General features: G+C 49.5%; 1 protein-coding gene and 1 long non-coding RNA gene across 4 annotated transcripts in view; one reads left to right on the top strand and one right to left on the bottom strand.

The window, feature by feature from the left end:
- RBPMS2 (RNA binding protein, mRNA processing factor 2) overlaps positions 1–1,343 on the bottom strand; it is a 26,284-nt gene extending 24,941 nt beyond the window's left edge. For both annotated transcript variants that reach the window (XM_058294337.2, XM_058294336.2), the window contains exon 1: positions 973–1,343. In XM_058294337.2, coding sequence (XP_058150320.1) covers positions 973–1,053 — 81 coding nt within the window. In that variant the 5' untranslated portion in view covers positions 1,054–1,343. The remainder of the gene's footprint in view (positions 1–972) is intronic.
- Positions 958–18,639, top strand: LOC105746908 (uncharacterized). Of its 2 annotated transcripts, XR_009185121.1 has the most exons (4): positions 958–1,044; positions 2,407–2,577; positions 4,555–4,982; positions 15,901–18,639. It is a non-coding gene; the product is annotated as an uncharacterized lncRNA (long non-coding RNA). The 2 variants fall into 2 exon arrangements; XR_001119134.3 differs by lacking the exons at positions 958–1,044; positions 15,901–18,639 and adding an exon at positions 1,490–1,792 and having other exon boundaries at positions 4,555–7,882.
- Positions 18,640–18,687: the final 48 nt, after the last annotated feature.

Raw genomic sequence — 18,687 nt, forward strand, 5'->3', positions numbered from 1 at the left:
GGGTTTCCTGGGCAGGGGCATGTAAGGGCAGGGCAGGAAGGGTTTCTCTGCCGGGAGTGACACAGCAGAGGCCAGAGGCCTTTCGAGGGGAACTGGGAAGTCTGTCCCCCTCCCACACCAGTTCCCTGCTGGCCTAGTTCCTGGTCCCCAATTCGCTTATAGTTGTAAGGCTTGTATCTGCCCATCCCTACATCCTCCCCAATTTCACCATCCCATTAACCTCCCAGCTGCTGGTGGTTGTGTAAAGACGCCTCACGCTCCCCACCTTTTAGGACACGGCCGAAGACAAGATGATGTCGCCTCTCCCTACAGAATCCTGACCAGGCCGGCTATGGGGTACTGGCTTGGCGGCCAAGACAAAACCAGCAGGAGAACAACGGGGAGGAGACAGTCTTGACTCATCTCCTTCCCAATCCTAAATCCCGGCGGACTCTTCTGCCCAGGTTCTGGGACGGTGAAGAAAGTCCGTCCACCCCCAAGACCACAGCTCTAGTGAACCAAGGAGCCTGGCGGCCCGCCCAGGACTCCAAGGTCACGGGAGGGGTCAGGGTGGAAAAGGCAGGGAGAGTGGCTCAGCCCGCCGCGTTAATCTCCCAGTTCCCTCCAGCCGCGGCGGGAGTCTCGCCCGTGAGGGAGAAGCGCCTCAAGGAGGGCCGCGAGCCGGGCCGGGGGTGGGGGGCAGCTAGGGGCGCGCAGGCGGCAGGCGCTGCTCGCCCACCCCTGGGCGCCCGGACCGCGGCCCGCCCCGAGCCCGGGAGGACGGAGAAACAATGCCCGCCCGGCGGGGCAGTCCAGGCCGCGCGCCCCCGTCCGCCGGACACGGGCGCTCCTCCCGGGGCGAAGGGCAGCGGCGGGAAGGCGCCCGGAGCGACGGCCAGACCGACCCCGCGCGGTGCGGGAGGCCCCAGCGCCCTCTCCCCCGCCCACCTCCGCGTGCACGAAGTCGGACACGTCCCGGGGCCGCAGACCCACCTCCTCCTCCAGGGCGCCGCCGGAGCCGGTGCCGGTGCCGGTGCCCGTGCCGTGCTCGCCGTCCGGCTTCAGGTTGCTCATGGTGCGGGGGCGGGAGGGCGAGGGGAAGGGAACGCCGAGGGCGCGCGCGGCCCCCGGCCCCGGCGGGGAGGTGGGAAGGGGCGCGGTGAGCGGTGCGCTCCGGGGGTGCGGGGTGGGGTGGCGGTGGGGGGCGCGCGGGGCGGTGAGAGGGGCAGCCGCCGCGTCGGGTGGGGGGGGTCACATCAAGTTTGGCGGGTGCAGGAGGCAGGGAGGGGGGTGCGGCGGGGGAGGCGCTGGGAACCGGAGCCGAGCCGGGGCGGCCGCCGCCTCCGCCTTTTCACTGCGGCCGGCGAGTGCGCCCGCGGCGGCGGCGGCGGCGGCGGCGGGGGGCGGGCGCCGGGCGGCGGCGGGGGGCGGGGGCCGGAACCGGTCTCAGCTGGGGCAGGGCCAGCCCCCTCCCCCGCCTCCTCGCCGTCTCCGGGGGAACGCGCAGCCAATCCCCGCCGCCCACCGCGGGCTCGCCCCGGCCCCGCCGCGGCGTGCCGGCCTCCGGCGGGGCTCTTCGCTCTTTCCTTCGTCCTCTCGCTCCCTCTCGCTCGCGCTCTCCCCGTTTCCCTTTTCCGTGACAACTTTTAACACTTCGACCAACTCTCCCAAAGAACTTTCTTAAAGGGGCCGCGCGCGCCGCGCTCTCCCAGCCCGCGGAACGTGGAGTCGGATGCCGGGCGCCTCGCTCCTCGGGTGCCTCGGCGGCCCCGCCCGGGGGGCCTCACGCGAGTGGCGCCCGCAGTGGGGCTCGGTGGGCATCGGCTTCTGGAGGGAGGTTTCCTTGAGCCCCGCACCCCTTTCACCCCCAAATCCAATCGCCCAGGTCGGGTCCACATTCTCCTCTCTCCCCCTAGCACAGGGTCGCGGGGGGCCAGATTTGGGGGATGATGGCCCCAGGACAGAACATTTGGGGGCCGGACTTGGCTCCGAGTGGTTTGGCTGCGTGACCTTGAGGAGATCACTTCCCCTCTGGCCTCAGGCTCCAGGCCCGGAGGGTGGGACTCTGGAATCTCAAACTCCCTTCCCGCTCCCAGTCAGGGAAGAGGACTTGGGTAGGGGAGTCGAGTTTTCTGGTTTTTAGCCCCGGAAGCAGATAACTCAAGTCGCCGAGGACGTCCCGTCGGAGGCCCCCCCGAGCCCACCCCCCGGCTTCTGGATCTCCTCCTCCCTCGGCCTCGGCCCCTCACCCCTCTCCCCTACTCCTATTCAGAGCCGGAGGGGGGGAGGGGAGAGCAGCCTGGCGTCTGGGGCGGGGCGCTCGCGGCTCCCACCCTCCGGGTGTCGAGGGCTAAGCCGCCCCATCGGGTGTGCTCATGCGCTGGAAAACCCGCACCCACTGGGACCCACCCTTGCGTCACCCTGTAGAAACCCGTGCCCACCTGCAGTTGTGCTTGAAGCGCAGCAGCCGCGATCCCTGCGGAGCTACGGAGGACCCGACCCTTCCTGCGCCTGCACCTCGGATTCCAGCTTAGACCCGAGCGGCTCCGGGGATCCTGGCCAGAGGCATCTTTGGGCTTTGGGAAGCCACTGCCAAAGGTGAGGGGAGTTCTATGGGACCTCAGCGCCTGCTTTCTGTCCTGACTTTACCCGCCAAGTTAAGGTCACAGAACCTGGGTTTTAGGCTGAAAGTGACTGCCAGGAACGATGGAGTGGGAAGAGTTGGTTTTGCAGTTAGAAACCATTTAGGATCCCACACCTTGGACAAGTAACTCAGCTCCCCTGTGCATCAGCGTGCCAACTGCTAAAAACGGCTAGTAGCACCGTATAGGCGTTGCTAGTCTCCCCAGTAAATTACAATCGGACGTGAGGAAACAGGCCTAAAGATGGGTGATATCTTTACCAATTCATTCAGTAAATCTTTAGTGAGCGCCTACTGAGTGCTGGGGACCCAGTGTTCCCACCCTCCACTCCCCTGTTGCTAACACTGCCAATCCATGTGTGCTTCACTTTACCCCCAGCTTTCAAGGGACTTCCAGCCTCTGGCACCCCAGATGGAGCCCTCAGGTATCGGGGACAGCCTTCAATGACTCCATCTCCACAGGCCTAACACACAAATTTGGCTTCATCCTCCCCACCCCCCACCTCATCTACTCCCTTCCCCAGAATAGATCGTCCAGTCAGGCATTTCTCCAGTCTGGCCAACTTTGGACCTAGAATATTCTGCCTCCTCTCCCTCTCCATCCCCTTCTTCCTTCTCCTTATCCACCATCAATTCAAATTATTCCCTTCTTTCAAGAGCCTGTTTCAGCCCCACTTTTTCCAGGAGGAGAAGCCCACTTGTCTGGCCAGTTTTCCAAACTCAGATACCCCTGTAAGTTAATTTCCTTTTTTCCCCCTAAGATTTATTTATTTATCCCCCCCCCCTTCCCCTCCTCTCACCCTGCTGTTTTTGCTCCCTGTGTGTCTCCTCATTTTCTCTCCTCTAGGGCTCACCGGCATTCGATCTTGGAGACTCTGATGGGGAGGGAGGTTCCCTGTCAGTTGCCCACCTCCGTTCCTGCTTTCTGCTGCCCTTCCCCTTGACTCTCGCCCCTTGTTTCTCTTGATGTGCCATCATCTTGCTGTGTGACTCACATGTGCAGGGCACTGACTCTCCATGCGAGCACTCACACAGGCACTGGCTCACCACGCAGCACTTGCTTGGGGCACTGGCTCGCCGCGCAGGCACTTGTGTGGGTACTCAGTTCACCACGTGAGCTCTTGACTTGCCGTGTGGGCACCCACATGGGTACTCAGCTTGCCACATGGGCAGTTGGCTCACTGCACGGGCACTCAGCTCTCCATGTGGGCACTGGCTCACCACGCAGGCATGCTTTCTCTTCTTTTTCACCAGGAGGCCCCAGGGATCGAACCCAGGTCCTCCCATATGGTAGGTGGAGGCCTTATCACTTGAGCCATAGCTGCTTCCCATAAGTTAACTTAAAGAGGAAGCGACTCAGATCTTAGAGTTCAGCCACCTCTCCATTTTATAGATGAAGAAGCTGAGGTCCAAAGAAGTAGCAAAGGACACAGCATCCATGATTGCCCCCAATAGCTGTGTTGTTCCCATGACATGAAGCTGGTGATTCTTGGAAAATTAATATTTATTACTTTTCTTTTTTTTTTTGTCTTTTTTTTAATGTTACATTAAAAAATATGAGGTCCCCATATAACCCCCACCCCCTCACCCCACTCCTCCCCCCATAACAACAACCTCCTCCATCATCATGAGACAGTCATTGCATTTGGTGAATACATCTCTGAGCACCCCTGCACTAGTTTCTGATGATAATAGCAACACATGTTCATGGTTGAGTATTTGGAAGCTATACAATGGTTTTTATTTTACCTATTTTCCTGCCATCTAGAGAGGAAGATTATTCACATGTCTTCTAGTGTTTTTTTCTGTGCGTATTTTTTTAGAAATTGTGATCTGTGCTCAGCAACAGTTGAAATATATTTTTTATTTTTTGGTTTAAATGTAGAAGTGTTTCTTTTTAAATTCTGTCTTTTTCCTTCCTGTGTCCCCCACAGCCCTTGGAATGGAAGAATCTCTGAACCCAAAGGGATATGGAGATCATATAAACACAAAGCTCCCACCCAGTCCAAATACTTGTGAGGACCCCTCAGTGTTGATTGGGACACTTGGGCATGAATAGTGCTAGAGAAAAGTTCCTGGTGTGCAACTCTGGGAGACTGCCTGGAGGTGGGAACCCTTATATCTCTCTCCTCCAACTGTGACCTCATGGTAAGGCCTCTAGCAACATCTTCAGCATCCTCCCTCCCCTCAGTGCTAGGCTCCGCGTTATATATGAGCTTCCCACATTTCTGTTTTCTTTGCCTGGAACCTCCTTTTCCATTTTTCCCCTCCTTGTCCTAGGACTGGGATTACCTTGCCTTGCAATCTCATTTACCAGACAGAAAGCTCTCTGGCTCCACGGAGTACCTGTAAATCCTGCTGAGTGAGTAGAGCCTTGCTTCTGAATCTCTGCAGCCCCCTTACGCACAACAGAAAGCCTAGTGAGTGGTGGGCATTTGCAATAGTAAATGTCCAATAAATCTTTATTGAAGTGAAACTGCGCTGTTCCCAGGACCTCTGCGCTATCTGGCACTTATGGTCTTTTCCCTTTGATTTAGTGTACACACATCATCCTTTGAGATTTCATTCTTAGAGTAAGGAAAAGAATCAGGTGGCCTCACTCCTGAGAAATGCGGGAGCCCAGCTCAGCCACCATCAAGAAAGCCTGGGCAATAAGAAAGGCAGATAGGGGGAGCAGACTTGGCCCAGTGGTTAGGACGTCCGCCTACCACATGGGAGGTCCACGGTTCAAACCCCAGGCCTCCTTGACCTGTGTGGAGCTGGCCCATGCACAGTGCTGATGTGCGCAAGGAGTGCCCTGCCACACACGGTGTCCCCTGCGTAGGGGAGCCCCACGTGCAAGGAGTGCACCTGTAAGGAGAGCCACCCAGCACAAAAGAGTGCAGCCTGCCCAAGAATGGCGCCACACAAACGGAGAGCTGACAACAACAAAAAGAAATACAGATTCCCATGCCACTGGTAAGGATAGAAGCAGTCACAGAAGAACACACAGCAAATGGACACAGAGAGCAGACAACTGGGGGAAAGGGGAGAGAAATAAATAAAAAATAAATCTAAAAAAAAAGAAAGAAAGGCAGATAGAGTGTCTTGAGGTTCAAAGGCTGAAGTGTGTCTACCTATTGGTATCTTTTATTGGCACCTATAGGTATAAGCTCCAGTTCAGTGTGAATGGTGTCAGGAGAGGAAGAGGGCAGAATTTATTGAGTACCTACAGCTGCCCCAGCCAATTGATATGCCATTTCATGTCATCTTCCCATTATTCCTGCTCTTCCTACTTCTTGATTAGAAAACTAAAGCTCAGAAGTATTAGGGGAACTCAGTCAGCCCCTGGTGGATGACATGAATGGCAGGAAAAGTATAAGACCTCCCTAGGATAGGATTGTGATTCTCTGACCTTGGGCAAATTACTAGCTGGGTATTGGTCAGTTCATCTGTAAAATGGGGATAATTGTGCATAGCTGCAGGGATGTGCTATTTAAGTAAGATAATGGCTTATGGTAAGCTCTAGGTGGTTGTAATCATTGCCCTTGGTCCCACTGCTAGTTAAATGGTGCAGGTCAAGGTCAGAGCCCATCCTTTGGGCCCATAGTCCCTGAGCTCTCCTTTTCTCCTCTTGCCTCCCTTACTCTGAGCCACACTGTGAACCTGGATCCCAGGTTCAAGCCCATGGCAGATAGTATTTGCAAAGTACCTGCACCAGAAGACCTGGGTTTGCATCCGGGTGACTGTGGCAACCTGTAAGACCAAGAACAGTTTGTTAACTCTCTCTGAGGTTTGTTCTCTCATAGTAAAACCAGAGACACCTCCCAAGCTGAGAGAGTACCACAGCAGGATCCTGAATGCGAAGGGTGCAAAGGATTAAAAACAACAAACAGAAACCCAAAAGGGGTGTCAGGGCAGGCCTGAGGTTTTTGGCTGGGTCTCTGGGCTCCCTCCTTATACCTTCCTCTTAGCAGCCAGAGCCCCTGCTCTACTACCAGTTCCTACAAACCATTGAAACAGTGACCTTTGCTAGTGGGAAAACTTGTGAGAGAGGCTGAAATCAACTCATCCAAGGTCATGTAGCAAAGTACTGGCAGAATTCACTAAGTTCATGTTATACTTCCTGTTTAATTTCAGAAGCAGGTAGATTAGAAATTTTCTTTTTGAGGAAAAACTAATCAAAGATATTTTCAAATGGAGCCTTCAAATGATCTTTTATTCTCCAGAAAATCTGTGTGGTAGAGGAAAAAAAATGGGTTTTAAGTTCTGGCAACAAATAAATGACACTTGCTAAACTTTTACTCGTTTTGAATCCTTCCCATCGAATCAAAGGTCACCAAGAGTGCCTCTCTGGCCTACTTCCATGCTTGAGTCCTTGATCTCCTAGAGCCTGGGAGAGGGCCCTGCAGGCCAGACAAACTGCAGAAGTGTCCACACGCCCCTGCAAGCTGGCCCCACGGGGCAGAATTTCCAAGAAAGACCAAGAGGCTAAGAGTAGAAATGGTTGCACTTGATGAATCTCTGGAGGGGCAAGTGACAATCTTTTTTTTTTTTTTTAAGACTTATTTTTTATTTATTTCTCTCCCCTCGCCCCCCTCCCCCACCCCAGTTGTCTGCCTCTCTGTGTCCATTTGCTGTGTGTTCTCTGTCCGCTTATATTCTTGTCAGCGGCACCGGGAATCTGTGTCTCCTTTTGTTGCGTCATCTTGCTGTGTCAGCTCTCCGTGTGTGCGGCTCCACTCCTGGGCAGTCTGCACCTTTTTCATGCTGGGCAGTTGTCCTTGAGGGGCACACTCCTTCCGTATGGGGCACCCCTACACAAGGGACGCCTCTATGTGGCACAACACTCTTTGCATGCATCAGCACTGTACTTGGGCCAGCTCATCTCATGGAAGTGACAATCTTTTAAAGCCTGTGGCTCTGCCTGGAGCAGGTGGGGTGAGGTAAAGAAGGAAGAAGAGCTGGTTTTACCCTCACCTCCTGTGCCCCCTATCTCCTTGTGCCTTTTTGCCATCTCCCAGAGCCCCTGGCCCAGTTAGGGGAAGGGAGCAGGTGCTCTCATCTCTAAGACCTTATGAATTTAAGGAAACACAAGGGGGAAAAGGCAATGTTTAAACTAAAGGAATGCTCTCCCAGTGGTGGGTGTTAGGGTGCATAGAACCTGTGTTCGAAGGGGTCCTTGAGGTGCTCCAAGCCAGTGAACCCCATAGGTGGCTGTAGACCAGAAATGCCTTTTTTTTTTTTTTAAGATTTATTTATTTATTTATTTCTCTCCCCTTCCCCCCCACCCCAGTTGTCTGTTCTCTGTGTCTATTTGCTGTGTCTTTCTTTGTCCGCTTCTGTTGCTGTCAGCGGCACAGGAATCTGTGTTTCTTTTTGTTGTGTCATCTTGTTGTGTCAGCTCTCAGTGTGTGCGGCGCCATTCCTGGGCAGGCTGCACTTTCTTTCATGCTGGATGGTTCTCATTACGGGGCGCACTCCTTGCACGGGGGGCTCCCCTATGCGGGCGACACCCCTGCATGGCAGGGCACTCCTTGCGCGCATCAGCACTGTGCATGGGCCAGCTCCACACGGGTCAAGGAGGCCCAGAGTTTGAACCGCAGACCTCCCATGTGGTAGGCGGACGCCATATCCATTTGGGCCAAGTCCACTTCCCCAGAATTGGCCTTTTGAAAAAGATTCCTGGGGCCCACTTAAGATCACCAAACCCAAGTTCCTGGCATCAGACTTTGAGTATCTCCTTATCCCCCAGCCACGAGAACCCCCAGACCAGAATCCTACCATTTGTACCAAATGCTTGACTCTCCACCCAAAGCTTATCCCTGAACTCCCCATCATCCCCCAAGCCACTCATTCTTCTGCCCACCCCACCCCCAGCTCTGGCTACACCAGTATTATTGCCAGATGGTGATTACTGATCACTAACTTTTGTCAAATATTGGCTATTGACCTCTTAAGCTGCCAGATTCTTGATTGAGACAGGCCTGGATTCAACTCCCTGCTGCACTTTATGTTTGTTGTGTGACTTTGGGCAAGTGATTAAGGATTCTGCACTTCCGTTTCCTCATTTGTAAAATGGGCCTGGTACCTGTCTCTTAGGATTTGTGTGGAATCAAATGAGATGCTGTATAGGAAGTGCTTGGGACTATGTCCTCTCAATGAGATGTCCAATTGCTCCCTCAGTCGAGCCCACACGTGTCTCCCCGTGCCCCCCACCTCCCTTGTACGTCCTGGCCCCTATCCTGGAGCAGCCTTTCACAGAGGGCAGGTCTCCTTCTCAGCCCTGACCCTGGTCCCTGGCCCCTCTTTTGGGCCATTTGGCATTAGGGGTGGTGAGATAGTGGGAGGAGGGCCTGCTGCCTCCAGGAACTCCTTGAGCAGGTGGGAACCAGAGCAGTCTATTTGGAAAAGCCTGTGGAGAGCAGGGAGTCCAGGCTAGAGGAAGGTGGCACCCACGCCCTGCTCCACAGTAAGGCTGCCGTGCGCCAGGCACAGGGACAGGCTCACACTTCCCTGAGCTCAGTCAACTGTCACAGCTGCCCCTTATTTTACATATGAGGCACAGAGAGGTTGAATAACTTGTCCAGTGTCATACAGCTGTAACTAACAGGACAGGGATTTGAACCCAGGTCTCCTTGTACCCGACTTTGGGGACTAGACTGAACAAAGGAGTTGAATCTGAATTAAGTCCTAAATGAAATTCTCTTTTAGCACACATCTAGATAAATATTTGCTGATTTCCTTTCTTATAACAATTATCCCGTGTATTTAAAGTATTCTCCTCCCCCCCCCCCCAGGAATATACACTGTCTTTTTTTTTTCCTTTTGGAAAATTTGATATTTGCTCATGGGATAAAATTCACACACAAAATAGTAATGAATAGTAAGTCTTCCTCCCACCCCATGCCCTAGCAGTTGAAACAAACTCCAGAGGTATCTGAGCATTTATAACCATTAAACGCATTTGTGTGTGTAGGTTTTCATATAAACAGTAGCATCCTGTACACATTCTTCTGCCCTTGGTTCTTTCACTTAAGAGCACTTACAGACCTGCTATCTTCTTTTTAACCTCCCCATACTCTTCTTTTTTGTAAATGTGCCCTGGTTTATTAATGGACACTCAGATTGTTTTCCTATTGGTTGCTATTTCAAACAAGGCTCCCATGAATAGCTTTGCACATGGATCCTTTCACACATGCCTCTTTCTGTAGGGAATTTCCTAGAAGTGGAGTTGCTGGGTCAAAGTACACGTACATTTAAAAATTTTTTCTAATTGCAAAAATAATGCAAAATTTCCAGACCACTCTGAAGCCCGTAGGCCAAAAAATGAAAGAAGCCCTCCTTACTGCCCCAATCCCACTCCCCAGAGGTGGGGGTGCTCCCTCTTCCTCTCTGCCCCCCACCCCCACCCCGGCCTGTAGTTCTCACATCTCCCAGAGCCTTTCCTTGCCTACCCAGCTCTGCCCACCCCCGCAGCCTGACCCTGGGTCCCTCTCACCCCTCCCTTCCCTCATCCTTCACGACGTTCCCAGCGGTCCCCAGGGCCGGGCTGGGACAGAGGCCACGGTCAAATATAACCCATTAGCAGCAGACTGGCCGTGGCAGGCACCCTGCAAGTGCCTTCAAATCATAAAGGTTTAAACCAAAGAGTGAGGGGTTTCTCATCCCACTTCACAGTCCAGTTTACAGAGAAGGCAGATGTGGCTCAGTAAGTGAGTTAATAGAGCCAGAAAGAGGACCCATATCCCCTCACACTGCCCGTGGGTCATTGCATTCTTTTAATACACAGTTGTTGAGTGCCAGGAACACCCATTGTGCCTGGCACTCTTCTAGGCACTGGGTCCCAGCAGGGAATGACACAAAAACCCCTGGCCTCATGGAGCTCACGTTATATCCAGAAAGGCAGACAAAAAAACACCCAGTGAACAAATAAAATCTTTCACATGGTGTAAGTACCGTGTAAAGGATAAGAAGTGGCTTGGGCCTAGGGAGCTCAGATTGGATGTTGGTACCTGAACTGGAAACTGAATGGCAGGAAAGAGCAGCTAAGCCAAGAGCAGAGATGAGCGTTGCAGACAGAAGGACCAGCACATGCAAAGGTGCTGAGGAGGGAATGAAAAAATTGTGTTTTTGACATTTGAAACGGCCCATGTGGCAAGGACGAGCAGGGGAGATGAGGTGGCTGAAATCATTCCCCAAACCCTTAGGGTCAGCACCACCCCCATCCCTAGTGCCTCCGCCTGGAGGGCACAGCAGGGGTTCCCTGTGCCCTTGTGGAACAAAAGCCTCAAGCAGACAGATTCAAGCCCCAGATTACTAGCTGTGTGGCTTGTGGCCTGTTTCTCATCTGTATAATCATCATAATAATGGCAGCCAATCCTTCGAGTACTTGTGAGCCATACAGTTGCATCTCTGTTGAAACTACTCAACTCTGCCTTTACAGCTGGGTGGGGGCCAGAGCAGGAGGCGGGCTAAGGGCCTTGGGGGTAGAAGGGGGGTGCATTTTAGACCTCCTGGGTGTCCAGATTTGGTAGGAATCTTTCAGGCCGTTGGAAATTGGAGGCTGAAGGTAGAGACATTAGGGCAAAAAAAACCAGGCCTTCCCAGGGTGAATGGCGGGCAGTGGCTGCCCTCTCTGAGGGGAGATGTTGACAGGTGCTGCAAGAAGTAAGTTTGGGAAGCTACATTCCACCCCTCTGCTTACTCTAGGAGCTTCGGTACGCACATTAGCGTGTGAAAGGCCTAGAAAGGACCTGGGGGAAAGATACCTGCTGAGCTCTACTCAACACTGTTGTCCATCTTACTTAGGCCACTTTTGCTCCAGGTTAGCCCTGTTGAGTCCCTCTGGGCCTCGGGTACTCACACAGACTTCCCAGAAGAACATTCGAGACAAATAATAAACTTAAGCAGGCACCAAAAAGATGCAACCACTTGACAGAGTTGAATATATCCATTTTTACGTGTTTGGAAGTAAACTGTCTTCAGTTAAAACAGATGAATTGCTATGGTGAGGAAACCTGGTGGGCAGGTGTGGGGGCATTGAAAGTATGTGTATGAACTCTTACCCTCAAAACATTTTAGCACATTAGGTTGGGGTTATTTCTCTGTTTTCCGGATGAGTAAGCTGCAGTTCAGAGAGGTTTAGAAGCTGTCCCAAGGTCACACTGTAAGGAAGTGGTGAAGCCAGAACTAGAACCTCAGTGTGTGTGACCCCAGAGTCCTTGCTCTTAACCTTCATGGCGTATGACCTGGAGTTAGAATTAGTTAACCCTAATAAAAAGTGAGGCTTACAAGATTAAATCCATGGTTGGCAGATGAAGCTGACCAGTTCCCGTTCTCCCACTACCTCCATGTGGACTGCCCTGCCGGTGCCCCTTCCTGAGCCTCCAGCTCACCCGGGCTTGCTGGTTGTCTTGAGACACTGAAAGGGGCAAAATGTGAGGGTCTTAGGTCTGGGGGCTTGGTGGTGCCACCAGTAGGAATGAAGAGGTCAAGGGAAGCAACCTGTTCTCCGAGCCTCAGTTTCTCAGTTATAAAATCGGGATAGTAATAGTTCCCACCTCATAGTGTTGGGTGAAGATGAAATGAAGTGCTGTGCATAAGGCACTCAGCTCAGGACTTCCATATCTGATAGTGGAGATACACGTGGTTTTATTTTGTTATTGGTGTTATTAGTAGGTGGTTGGATGGGTCCTGGGGTTTCTTTGACTCTAAATCTGCAGAACTAAGTTCACCTTTTGAGTTTGAGATCCTGCAAGCTGCTGGAGCTACAGGACTGGGGTTCAGGAGACAGAGTGGAAATACTGGTCTGGGAGTTGGCAGCAGAGCCCAGAGGCCTCTGGGTATCTGGAGGTGGGATGGGGTGGGACATCTTCTGGAGGACACCATGTGCAGAGGAGCTGGGAGATGATCCTTCTCCCTTTCCAATCCCTTTGGAGCACTCACCATCAACCCTCCCCGCCTTGGAGTCAGCCTTACTGTTTTAGTTTGCCAAAAGGGGAGCTGATGCAAAGTACCAGAAATTGGTTGGCTTTTATAATGGGGATTTATTTGGGGTAAAAGCTTACAATTCCAAAGCCATGAAATGTCCAAATAGAGGCATCAGTAGAGATGCTGTCACACCTAAGTCAGCTACTGTTGATCCTGGTGTGTTGCCACGTGGTGAAGCAAGATGGCTGCAGATCTGTGAGGCTTCAGTCTTGCCCTTCCAGCTCACTGTCTTCTCTTGAGCTGCTCTGTGGGCCCAGCCTCTTGGGGCTTCGTGCTTAAGTGATCCTGTAGTTCTCTCTCACCTGGTGTAGGGTTTATCTCTTAGGGCGTCTGTCCTTGCAACTCAGCTATATTCAAAACTGGACTCTCTTTCTCTCACTTGCCAGAATCAAACATGGCAGTTTCCTTTTTCCCTGACAGTCTGTGTCCATTTATATAAGCAAGGAGGGTGGAGATTCAACCTGAGTCACGCCAAACAAAAGCCCTAAAGCGATAAAGGCCCCTCAACTGAATTTAATGCAATCAAAGTATATCACACCTAGAAGAATAGATTTGTTTGTAAACATACTATCTCTCTTTTGGGGATTCATAAAATAATTTCAAACTGACACACTTAACTAGGAACAAGTCAGGGCTCTGGAGTCAAAGGACTGGAGTTCAGATCTGGACCTGCCACACTCTGTGAACCTGGGCAAGTCACTCAGTGCCTCTAAGTCTTTCCCTGCCTATGTAGGGGAGGGTATAATGATGCTAACCCCAGAGGGGAAGATGAGAGGACTGGTCTAGACTAAAGAAGAGATGTGTAAGAATTTCGTAAACTATAAGGGCCACACAAATGCAGGGCTAACTCTTCTCACAGACCTAACACCAATGGTGACTCTTCCATTGTAGTCTTCTTTCCCAGAGTATCCCCCTGGAGGTGATTTCTCCTTCCAGTGATCTCCCTCTGCCGCTCACCTGAACCTTACACCCATCTGCTGCTCCCATTGAGAGGCACGTCCAGTTCTCCTGAATTTCCAGCAGCATCTTTGTGGTATCTGCTGACACCTCCCTTTGTGGTGATTGTCTTGTGGTATGTCCACCCAACACCCTTCTCTAGCACTTGTCCCCTCCTCTGTCTGTAGGATGCAAGACAAGGCAGGTTAATACTGCAGGGCTCCGATCCCTAACCACAGTGCCTTGGTGCAGGTCAAGGTGTTTCCCTGAGAATTAACACTTGGAGCTGAGATTGAAAGGGAGTCAATTCAGCTTCTCTGAGTAACTGAATCTATAACATGCAAAACTCAGATGCTAGTAGCTTTTCTTTTCTACCAAGTAGAAAAGTAGAAAACCTGTGATCAGAGAAGCAGAAGTGATAGAAAGAGGACTTCCTGGGACCCTGCAGGACTCTGCCAGTTCCCGAGGCATCGCACCATACCCCCAGCAAGCTTTCTGGCCTTGGGTTCCCTGGGCCATTCCTGCTTCCTTCTAACAAATTGCCATTTTAGCTTAAACCAACTCTTGTGGGAGAAGCTTACCAGCATACCTGGGTTCACATAGCAAGTTAGCAGAGAAATAGCATCATGTATTCCTCTTTCTGATCATGTCCTAAACAAATTTATTCAGGTATAATGGGAATACGATAAAAAGAACATTTGTAAAGTATGCAGTTTGATAAGTTTTCACTTTGGCATACATTTTTGAAACAAACATCACAATCAGGAAGCGGATTGGCCCAATGGATAGGGCTTCTGCCTACCATCTGGGAGGTCCACGGTTCAAACCCCGGGCCTCCTTCACCCGTGTGGAGCTAGCCCATGCACAGTGCTGATGCACACAAGGAGTGCCATGCCACTCGGGTGTCACCCGCCTAGGGGAGTCCCACGCACAAGGAGTGTGCCCCATAAGGAAAGCCGCCCCACACAAAAAAAGTGCAGCCTGCCCAAGAATGGCGCCACACACACGGAGAACTGACGCAGCAAGATGATGCAACAAAAAGAAACATAGATTCCCAGTGCCGCTGATAAGGATAGAAGCGGTCACAGAAGAACATGCAGCAAATGGACAGAGAGCAGACAACTGGGGCAGGGGGGAGGGAAGGAGAGAGAAATAAATTTAAAATATAAATCTTTAAAAAAAAACAAAAAAAACCACATGACAATCAAGATGAACACATCCATCGCCCACCCAAGTTCTCTTCCTCCCAGGCCCTTGCGCAGGCAACCACTGCTCTACTCTTGGTCGTTATAGATTGGTTTGCATTTCCTAGAATATTATATAACTACAATATGTTACTCTTTTTGTCTCACTTCTTTCGCACAGCATAGTTATTTTGAGATTCATCCAGGTTGTGTTTATCAATTGATTGTTCCTTTCTGTTGTTGAGTAGTAAACCATTACATGAATATAAAAGTGTTTACCATTCACCTGTTGATGGACATTTGACAGGTTTCCAGTTCTTGGCTATTGCAAATAAAATTGCTGTGAACACTCATATGTAAGTCTTTGTATGGACATGTGCTTTTTTTTTTTTTTTGATAAACACCTAGGAGTGGAATGGTTGGGTCACCGCCAAACTATTTTCCAACATAGTTGTGCTGTTTACATTCGCATCAGCAGCGTTTGAAAGTTCTAGTTGTCCCACATCCTTGCCAAACCCTTGGTGTTAGTCTTTTTAATTTTAGAAATTCTAATAAATATCTATGGTTTTATATTTTCAGGCTTTACATTTAGATCTGTCCCTTTTTTTTTTCTTTTTTTTTTTTTTTTTTGGAGGTCCTGGGGATTGAACCCGGGACCTCATATGTGGGAAGCAGGTGCTCAAACCACTGAGCTACACCTGCTTCTATTATCTGTTTTAGAGTTAATTTCTGTATATGGGACAAGGTATGGATTGAACTTAATTTTTATTTTTTTGCATATGACTATCCAGTTGTGCCAAAATCATTCATCAAAGAGCACTTGGCCATACGTGTGCAGATCTGTTCCCAGACTCTTTTTTTCTATTTTACTAATCTGTATGTCTGTCTTTATGTCAGTGCCTCAGAGTTTTCACTACTATAGCTTTATAATAAGTCTGGAAGTCAGGGAGTGTAGGTCCTCCAACTTCATACTTATATATCTAAGTTGTTTGGGCTCTTCTAAGACCTTTGCATTTCCACATAAATTTTAAAACTAGCTTGTCAGTTTCTTCTGGGTTTTTTTTTTTTTTAAGATTTATTTATTTATCTTCCCCCTCCCCCTCCCCCCACCTTGCTGTTTTTGCTGCCTGTGTGATCTTCTGTATCTGTTTATCTTTTTGTCCTCTCTTCTCATTTTTTCTCCTCTAGGATTCAGCAGGATTTGATCCTAGGTACCTCTGATGTGGAGAGAAGATCCCTGTCAGCTACGCCACCTCAGTTCCTGGTTTCTGCTACGCTTCACATTGACTCTCCCCTTCATCTGTCTTTTGTTATGTCATCATCTTGCTGTGTGACTCACTTGCACGGGCACTAGCTCTTGCCACATGGGCACTGGCTCACCACGCAGGCACTGGCTCACCACATGGGCACTTGTGCAGGCACTTGGCTCACCACGCAGGCACTTGGCTCACCACACAGGCGCTCGGCTCGCCATGCGGACACTTACGTGGACACTCATGTGGGCACTGGGCTCACCACGTGGGCACTTGTGCAGGCACTCGGCTCACTATGCAGGCACTCACCTCGCCACACAGGCACTGGCTCACCATGTGGGCACTTGCGCAGGCACTCGGCTCACCGCACAGGCACTCGGCTCACTACAAAGGCACTTGCACAGGCACTCGGCTCACCATGTGGGCAGTTGGCTTACCATGTGGTCACTGGCTCACTGTGCAGACATGCTTTCTCTTTTTCACCAGAGGCCCCCGGGATTGAACCTGGGTCCTTCATATGATAGGCGGGCGCCCTATCACTTGAACCACATCCACTTCCCTCTTCTGGGATTTTAATTAGAATTGTGTTGAATCTATAAATCAGTTTGGGTGAATGGACATCTTAATATTGAATTTTTTGATACATGAACATGTATATCTCTCCATTTATTGAGGTATTCTTTAATTTCTGTCAGCAGTGTTTTGTAGTTTTCAGTGTACGGCAGGGGTTCTTAACCTTTTTTGTTCCCCGGGCCCCTTTGCCAGTCAGGTGAAAACCACAGACCCCTTACTAAGTCCACACTATACTATGTATTATTTAATAAATATATCACACCTGCACCAACACGTCCCCACAAGAATAATGGGTTTTGTTTTTTTTCGTTTTTTTCTTATCAAGTTTCAAATATTTATTAATCAGTGTAAACCCCAACATGAAACACAAACATGATTTCATGTATTTAGAGGGGAACTATTTCCAGGTTAAGTGGAAAATTGTGCAGCTGGCTTCTGGAAGACCTTCATATCAAGCAGCTTTAATAGGAAACATTTCATTTAGAATTCTGGGTCTTCTTTCTTCAGTTTGCTGTAATCCACAGTCACTGAGTAGAACTTGTATTGTTCATTGGGACCCGGTTTGTTCCAGGGTTCTGGGTTATTCTTTCTATCCCAACTGGCATCTGGATTGAACATTGCCAGACACAAGACATACAGTGCTGCTCCACAGCTCCAGTTCCAATAAATACAAAGAGGGGGATCAAGCTTGGGTGCTTCTTGGCCTGCCTGACAGTGGAGCATATTTGCAACAGAGGCCTCGAGTACGGAAAGAACGAAGACTTAAGTTATAAGGCGCAGGACTCAGAAGTCTCTGCACCAAGACTCTGCGGGCGTCCATAGCCACCAGGACCTCCTGCCTGAAGGACCCCGTGGGTGGTTTTTTAAAAATTTCAATTCAAGCTCATAGGCCCCTTGTGAAGAACCCTTGGCGTACAAGCTTTGCACATATTTTGTCAGATATGTTCATAAGTTCTTCATGTTTTTTGATGCTTTGACAAATAATATTGATTTTTTTTTTTACATTTCAGTTTCCAATCATTCATTGCTATAACTTAGAAATACAGTTGTTTTTTTGAATATTGATTTTGTATCCTTTGATCTTCCTCAACTCATTTATTCTGGTAGCTCTTTTGTACGTTACACAGGATTTCCTACATACACAATCATGTTACCTATGAATAAAGACAGTTTTACTTCTTCCTTTCTAATCTGGATAACTTTTTTTTTTTTTAAGTTAAACCAACCTTACATTCCTGGGATGAATCCCTCTTGGTTAAGATAATTTTTTTTTCCCAAGGTACTTTTAATATATTGTAGGATTTTATTTACTAAAAATTTTTTAAGAATTTTTGTATCACTATTCATGAGAGATGTTGGTCTGTAGGTATCTTTTTTTGAAACATTGTTGCCTGGTTTGGGTATCAGAATAATTATTGGGCTCATAAAATAAATTAGAAGTATTCCCTCTTCTTCCAGTCTTTCACCATGAAGTGTGATGTTATCTATAGCTTTTCATAGATGTCTTTCATCAAGTTGAGGAGGTTCACTGCTGTTTCTAGTTTGTTGAATGTTTTTATCATGCAAAGATGATTGTGATAAGTTGAATTATGTACTCCAGAAAAAAGGGCACATTTAAAAAATCTTAATTTTAGTTATCAATTCCATTCTTGGAAGCTTTATAAAGAGAAAATAAGAGGGTGAAGCAAGAGTTGGAAGTCAACAGAACCTGGAAGAGAGAGGAGAAAACACCGCCATGTGCTTTGCCATGTGACGGAACAGCCGAGGACCGCAGGACTGCTGGAGCCAGCCCCAGAACACCACAGTCTTGGGGAAGAAAGCGTTACCTTGCTGAAACCTTGATTTTGAACTCGTAGCCTCAAAACCATGAGCCAATAAATTCTTTTTAAGAAAAAACAATTTTGTGGTATTTGTCTAAGCAGCCAGGAAACTAAGACAGTGATCAATTTACTCAAATGCTATTTTTTAAAGTTGCATCTATTGAAATGATCATGTGGCTCTTGTTTTTTGTCTGTTAGTATGGTGTGCTACATTCATCGATTTTTGGATATTAAACCAACTTTGTATATTAGGAATAAATTCCACTTGTCGTGGTGTATAATTCTTTCTTTAAGTTGCTGGATTTGGTTCAGTAGTATTTTGAGGAGTT

This window comes from Dasypus novemcinctus, chromosome 3 (genome assembly GCF_030445035.2).
Source record: "Dasypus novemcinctus isolate mDasNov1 chromosome 3, mDasNov1.1.hap2, whole genome shotgun sequence".
In the NCBI taxonomy this organism is placed as follows: domain Eukaryota; kingdom Metazoa; phylum Chordata; class Mammalia; order Cingulata; family Dasypodidae; genus Dasypus; species Dasypus novemcinctus.